Source organism: Micropterus salmoides, unplaced genomic scaffold (genome assembly GCF_014851395.1).
Source record: "Micropterus salmoides isolate LMB-PRFRI ecotype aquatic unplaced genomic scaffold, ASM1485139v1 Ms_hic_scaffold_14, whole genome shotgun sequence".
Lineage (NCBI taxonomy): Eukaryota > Metazoa > Chordata > Actinopteri > Centrarchiformes > Centrarchidae > Micropterus > Micropterus salmoides.
Genome location: NW_024040485.1, coordinates 33048645 through 33056436, shown reverse-complemented (window position 1 = coordinate 33056436; position 7792 = coordinate 33048645). Strand labels below are relative to the sequence as shown.

The window sequence follows — 7792 nt, the reverse complement described above, 5'->3', positions numbered from 1 at the left end:
TTTACATTTTGAGCAAACACAAAATAATGAACCAAAAACTATTTCTTTAGTTATTAGAAGTAGACTGTGCTGAACGGACCAGGATTAAGTCAAACTGAGTTTAGTAATCATTAAAGATGTTTTAATCCACAATTACCAAGTCTATTTATATACAGATAATAATAAAAAGTAGACTTGCTGTATTATTGATTAATCTGGAAGTAAAAGTTCTTGTGCTACAGTATTTCATCAAACTACGGGAATTGTGTTTTATCAAATTTTCTGTATAACTTCTCTTTATTTCGGACCCAAATACAGTTTGTTTGGCCAGAATACATGTTGTTTTAGCCGTAATATTTGTTTTCCTGTTAATGAAATAATTTCTGTCTGCACACAGATTCCTCCTCCTAATGAAGCCACAACATCTCCAGGTGAAGCAGCTCCATCGGTAGCTATCACTTTAATTTTGATCAATAAATCACTAAACTTTATTACCACTACTTCATATATCAACCAACTTTCAATATGACCAGTAATGCAATAAAAAAAATCACTCGGTCAAAGTTTGGATGTGTCACCTTTTGGGTTTGCATCTTTATTTTTTATAACTGTTGTTTAAGAAGAGCTCTATTGCCCATTATTCATTTAACGTCAGTCCACTTTATTTTTCTTATGTCTAATGATCTGTTACATTATTGTGCATGTGCACATTAAACTGAATTTGCTTTATAAATGTAATCTTATTCCAAAGCTATGCTTATTTGTGATTGATGGATAAATACTTTATTTATCCCGAGGGAAATTCAAGTATCCAGTAGCGTATGAAACGTACATACATTAAACATACATTTAACCTATATTAAAATCAAATTCAGAATTTAAATAAATTAGTGCAAAACGTTTGGTAATGAGTACAGATGGAGGTAGAAATTGCCCTATTATCTCTTGTCGAAAGAGTTTTTAAGTCTGTTGGTGGAGCTGGGCTGGGACAGCAGTCTGCCACTGAACACACTCCTCTGCCTGATATAGGTGTTGTGCAGAGGGTGGTGGGCGTAGTCCAGTATGGACAGCAGTTTGTCCAGGGTCCTTCTTTCTGCTTCCAGCTCTGAGCCCACCGCTGAGCCAGCTTTCCTCACCAGTCTCTCTTCTTGCTGCTTCCTCCCAGCAAACTCCAGCATAAAAGAGGACGCTGGCCACCACAGACTGGTGAAACATCTGCAGCAGTTTTTTGCAGATGTTGAAGGACCCCAGTCTTCTCAGGAAGTGCAGAAGGCTCTGCCCTTTCCTGTGGAGAGTGTCCATATTTGCTGTCCAGTCCAGCTTGTCATCCAGCTGCAGCCACAGATATTTGTAAGTCCTGACCACCTCCACATCAACCCCCTCGATGGACACAGGCTGGAGACGTGGTTTCTTCCCTCTGAAGTCCACCACCATCTCCTTGGTCTTGGAGGTGTTCAGCTGCAGATGGTTGGTCCTGCACCACCTCACAAAGTCCTCTACCAGGCTCCTGTACTCCTCCTCCTGTCCATCCTTGATGCAGCCGACTATCACAGTATCGTCTACAAGTATTTCTGCATGTGGCAGAGCCCGGTGTTGTTGATGTGTACAAGGTGAAGAGGACGGGAGAGAGCATGGTCCCCTGTGGTGCTCCGGTGCTGCTGACCACAGTGTCTGACGTGTGGCCCTTCAGTCTGACGTACTGTGGTCTCTCCGTGAGGTAGTCCATGTCACCAGGAGTGGGTCCACCCTCATCTCTGTCAGCTTTTCTCAGCAGGAGCGACCGGATGGTGTTGAAGGCGCTGGAGAAAAAAAAAAAAGAGCCATTCTCACAGCGTCGCTTTCCTTGTCCAGATGTACGGAGCCTCCTCAGCTCTCTGCTCACCTGATCCTTGGTGATGGTGGTAGGAAGGGGTGTTGAACTTTCCATGTGTGTGGATTGTGGGGGTGGTATGCAGTCTATCCCAGCATCCCCCTCTCCTGTGATACCACCCTTCTTCTTGCAGCCTGTGATGGTTTTCATGCCATCCCAGACCTCCTTTGCCTCTCTCAGGTGGACCTTGAGTTCCCCCTGTACGCGCTTCAGCTCATCTCTGTCACCATCCTTGAATGCCCTCTTCTTCCTGTTCAGGATGTCCTTGACATTACTGGTGATCCAGGGCTTGTTGTTGGGGAAGCAGCGTACAGTTCTAGTGGGGACCACAACGTCCATGCAGAAGTTCAGGTAGTCAGTAGTGCAGTGTGTGACCCCCTCGATGTCCTTACCATCACAGTCAGTACTGTGGCGTGAGCAGGACGAGGTTATGATCAGACTTTCCCATTGGGGAATGTCCTGTTCTTCCTGGTGGGGCAGCTTACAAACAGGTGAAAGTCTGACAGTGTGGAGTCCAATGTCACGTGGTTGATTACAGCGCGAGTCCCCCTCCTTTGTTTTTGCCGCTGCGTTCACAGTCCCGGTCCGCTCTCACTGTAGTAAATCCAGGTAGATCCACATTAGTGGTGTTCTGGGTTAGCCAGGTAAACTGCCCTCCTTGAACGTCCTGTCTGTCCTCATAAGGGCAGCCAGCTCGTCCGTCTTGTTGGTCGGACAGTTCACATTCCCCATCGCAGCCTCAGTGCTTCCTCTTCAGTTCCTCAGGTATGTGGTGGAAAATGCTGGCTCGTCCCATTGTTTGGAGTGAAAGCAGCTTCTCCCTTGAATAAACAAGATGTCCACCGCTATGTTGTCCATGAAAAGCCATTTACACAGCTAGTGTTATATAAAGAGTTCAAGTTTAAAAAACACACTTAAAGTATTTTTAAAAAACACGACATGTACGGAGCTACTGGATAAGTGTCTTGCTCGCAACAGCGCCCGAAACAATGTGTTTGCATATAAAATGTTATATCACTAAATGTTTTATCAGTCCAGTATATTTTTCCTTTTGTTGATAATAATTTTGAAGTGAGTTGGAAAATTATTTGTCACATGGGTGCCGAGTGCATGGGCAGGGTTTTAAACCCAAACACAGAAATATTAAATAAGGCTGGATCAGTTCTCTGGTTTTATTAAACAAAATCTCAAAAAGTACAAACATACCATGGTGGCATACCAAAGTAATTAAAATAATCCAGCAAAGCATGGTAAAAGTTCCCAAATAAAAAGCAATAATCCAGCTTGAATAAACAGTTGAGTATCAAAAAACCAAACTTCACAGAGCACAAATATGGAGACTGCAGACAGAAGGCATGAACTTTTAACAAACTTGTTTTATCAAATAAATACATATTTTAGAAAGCATATGTGTAATTTAAATATATTTCTCTTTTGTTAAAATGGCATTACATTTGGCAGGGAGCTCATTATGACATGTTTAGGATTCAAAACTCAAAATTTAGGACTTGGGACTAGACTCGATACTTGTCAGCCTTGACTTGGGACTTGAATGCAAAGACTTGAGACGTACTTGTAACTTGCAAAACAATGACTTGTATTCACCACTAATATGAGTATATATTTAATTCTGTTGGATATGTGTGTGTGAGAGAAATTGAAAGTGGAACTAAATGCTGTCTGTCCTGCAGGAAAAGATGCCGATCCCCTCTGTGGTTATTGAACCTGCTTCCAGTAACGAAGGGGATGATGACCGTGATGCTGACATCATCTCTCCCACCACCATAATGAGTGATAACGGTGTAACAGCTGAAAACCAGACCATCAAACACATAAGTCCATCCAGTGGAGTGTTGGGACTCCCTGATGACTTTCTGTACAAGGTGGGACTTCCTCCAGATACTAACTGCTAACTGTTGCAGCTGCGAATAAAACAAAATACATAACTGCTTTATGTACTTTTTTTTTTTTACAGAAATGACTAAAATGCTCATAGTGGTGATGGTGCTTTTCTTCTGCAGGTGGAGACGATGCATGATTTTGAGGCTGCAAATTCAGATGAGCTTGATCTAAAGAGAGGCGATGTGGTGTTGGTGCTTCCCACTGCTTCAGTAGAGGATCAGGTGAGAACCCCTGGTTGCTCAATAAGTGCAGCAATTCAAAAAATAAACAGAAGGCTGGTAGTGATATTTTGGTTGTTGTTGCAGGAAGCTGGCTGGCTAACAGGGATCAAAGAAAGTGACTGGTTAACACTTGGAGCTGGTGCTCAGAAAGGACTTTTCCCAGACAACTTTACCCAGCGTTTGGAGTAGGAAGTCTTTTCTGCTGGTGGATAAAATGAGCAGAGGTTTGAAACATCAGTGTCCAAGCCGTCCAGTCAGCATGTAGCCAACCCCTGAAAAAATATTAGAACCTGCTGCAACTGGCTGCTGGACAACACAAGGCTGTCTCTGGTAGATGAAACTAAAAGTCATAGTAATAAGAACTAGTTCTATTCCCAGCCTAACTTAAAATTAACACGCATGATGTGATAGTATGGTCTAACCTCTATGGGAACTGAGACTTTTTTTGAAAGAAAAAAGATTTATTGGGAATGTGGCAATCTACACATTCACACCTACAACAAGCAGATAAATAGTTTGTGAAGAAAAAAGAAAAACTATACCTTCGTTGCACCAAGTGTGTTGTACTGGTTTTGTTGCTCTGCCGTGGAATATACCAGAATCTGTAGTACTGTTATCTATTTAAATGTTCTTAAGTGTAACATGAAACTCTTGAGTTTCTTGGTTTTCTCAGACATGTCATTGCTGTTACCCTCAATTCACTGTCAGTGTTTTTCTGTGATATCATGGTTGAGTGTGTCTGGTGATCTTTTCTTTGGCACATATGGTGATGAATTAAGTCATTAATGAGTGTTACTGTGTTTTCAGCAAAATAATATTGACGTTTATTATCTGAGCATTGGAAAACAAACCTCTGAACATCTAGCATGAAAATCTCCAATGTTTCATCAAAGTAAGAATTCCAAGATTAAAAAAATACAATAAGACTCTGCCCACTAGTAAAATATCATTATATAGATGTATAAGTCACGTCTTATGATAATTATATATGAAAGAAATGGAGCTAATAATTTAAAGGCACGATGACTGGGAAGGTTTTAACAAATGCAATGTGCAACCTTGTTGGTATATTTCAGGTTTCTGTATTCCAGATCAGCATTCTGTAGACCGATAAATACGATGTCACTTCCTTTTAATAGTGAAGTTAAACCTCAGTGTATACCTTTTTGTGATGTACATACCATAAACATTTATGTCCAGATCAATAAATGAGAGTTCATATGGTAGAATTTCTCAAGGTGTTGTTGGGCCAATTATATTTCAGATTCGGGCATTGTAACCAATCTGGGTTTATATTCACAAAATATCTTTGATGAGGATTAGCCCTCGCCAGGAGAGCTCAGCACCAGCTACAGTAAGGAGGAACACATAGCAGCAAAGTGAGCTGCTGCATCCCATGCAGCCCAGGTACCCATCGGGGCCCAAAACGAAGCATGAAATAATCTTTCTTGACCATTCCCCATGAAAAGCCAGGGCCAGCCACAAGCTGCTGCCTTCCTAGCTTGTCTACAGCAGGGAGAAGAAAAGTGGTGAGGTAAGTCATTTTTAATCTCTGAGAGTCTTGGAGGTAGGATACAAGATTAAGGGAGTAAAATGGAGCCCAACCCCCAGAATGGGAGCTGAGTGGTTCACGGTCCTTCCTCTAGTCCAAAGAATCAGCCCAGAGCAGAATTCAACTACTGACTGGAATGACCCTGGTTTATTGGGCTCTCTTGTCCCTAAAGAGGGGATGAAACTGTCACTGACTTGGGCTTACACGTCCCCACAATTCAACAAACACCTGGTGTCTTCATCTCAATATGGATGGAGGTTTCCCAAAACCTTCAGACTCTAGTATTCCTTTTAATGACTCAGGCCCATGTAGCTACCGGTGCATTCACACCAACCTTGTTTAGTCCGGTTGAAACCAACCTTGGACCATTTCTTCCCTTGTTGCAATTCGTTTAGGTTGGTGTGAAGGCTGGAGTTGACTTATGGTGCACACCAAACAACCACACTCTGGTCCACCTGTTTTTTAGTGGGGTCATAAAATTCCACATCCCCTCAGCATTAACATAACCTACATTTTTAGCACTATGCCCACCTCAACCCTAACGCTACAGTACTTTAGCTTAGCCATCAGCGACTTTAGCTCAGCAGCTAGCGATGGCTTCTCCTTTTCCCTCTCGCTCTCCTACTTTCTCCTGCTTGGTGTGTCAGATTTTCAGTTACTCCTCTGCCTCCTTTAGCTGTAATGGTACGTTTAACAAGTGTAGTTTATTTGTAGACATAGAGGCGAGGCTCAGTGATTTAGAAGTCCGGCTCCGCACCTTGGTAGATCAGTCTTTAGCTACTGTAGCTAGCCAGTCCCCGGTAGTCGTTGCGGAACGGCCTGAGTTAGCCTCTGTAGCAGACCTAAATTTATTAGTTATGCATTTTAACAAATTTATGAGAATTGATACCCAATTATGAATTAAAATTCATAAAATCAAAATTTCCTCGTTAAGGGCACCACCGGAGTTGTTATAATCCTAGAGTCTCCGGACCTCTAGGTAGTTTTGAATAATTATACAATTATTACTAGTGATCAGTTAGTTAATAATCGCTCAATTATCTTAAATCAGTCAGTCAGTCTCATATCTAAAGGGTCAATTCTCTTGGCAGGAACTTGAAATAGGCAACACACACAGCTCTTGATTATATTACAGTGAATTTATTCTCTAACTAAGGTGATAAAAAGATGGTTGGATACAGGGAACATAAACATTTGCTGAACAATGAGCCTGGAGGTTCGATTGTGGGAAGCATTTGACTCATACGGCATAGAAGAGCTAATGAAAGTAAACTAATGCTATGATTTTAGGAGTTAAAATGGACATCTGATCACAGAACGTGTGTTAAGTCTTACTGCTTGTCGACAGCCTGCTTTTGGCCTGTTGCTGGTCCCACGCTAGCTGCCGATCCTGGCTTTTTGCTAGGGATTCTCCGGGGTTCTCCGTGTCTGATTGAAAACGCCTCCTCCGTCTGGCAATTCGGCTGTTTTCAGGTTTCCTTCGTTGTAGCTGGCGAGACCACGTGGCTTGGTCTGACCTCGGTGAAGTTGGCTTCGACGAAAAAGGCTTAAAATGGAACTTGGTCGTTCCTGAATTAGTCCAGTGTAACTTAACGGACTGATAACTTTAACAAACAAAAGAAATAAAGAAAATAAAACAAACTGAAGGCAGATCGATGTCGCGGCACTTCAGGTGTGTAGCTTCAAGCGAACAAAGGGCCTGTTTGTTTCGCTGGCCGAGTCTGGGCGTTGCCTGGCGAGGCACGCTGCTCGTGCCGAAGCGTCCAGAGGGCCGAGCAGAGTGGAAGAGCCAACGCAGAGTCGCAGTCTAACACACTTCTCTGCCCTTCTAATTCAGCAGTTACCCACCCAAAACCCTACGCAGAGTCGCAATCTAACACACTTCTCTGCCCTTCTTTTTCAGCAGTTACCCACCCAAAACCCTACGCAGAGTCGCAGTCTAACACACTTCTCTGCCCTTCTTTTTCAGCAGTTACCCACCCAAAACCCTACGCAGAGTCGCAGTCTAACACACTTCTCTGCCCTTCTTTTTCAGCAGTTACCCACCCAAAACCCTACGCAGAGTCGCAGTCTAACACACTTCTCTGCCCTTCTAATTCAGCAGTTACCCACCCAAAACCCTACGCAGAGTCGCAGTCTAACACACTTCTCTGCCCTTCTTTTTCAGCAGTTACCCACCCAAAACCCTACGCAGAGTCGCAATCTAACACACTTCTCTGCCCTTCTAATTCAGCAGTTACCCACCCAAAACCCTACACTAAGTGGTCC

The 7792-nt window shown here is 42.9% G+C and overlaps 1 protein-coding gene across 5 annotated transcripts in view; it reads left to right on the top strand.

The window, feature by feature from the left end:
- The window catches only part of amph (amphiphysin), a 38308-nt gene extending 33103 nt beyond the window's left edge, over window positions 1-5205 (top strand). For all 5 annotated transcript variants that reach the window (XM_038719102.1, XM_038719099.1, XM_038719103.1 and 2 more), the window contains 4 exons: window positions 377-427; window positions 3541-3732; window positions 3871-3972; window positions 4057-5205. In XM_038719102.1, coding sequence (XP_038575030.1) covers window positions 377-427; window positions 3541-3732; window positions 3871-3972; window positions 4057-4161 — 450 coding nt within the window. In that variant the 3' untranslated portion in view covers window positions 4162-5205. The remainder of the gene's footprint in view (window positions 1-376; window positions 428-3540; window positions 3733-3870; window positions 3973-4056) is intronic.
- Window positions 5206-7792: the final 2587 nt, after the last annotated feature.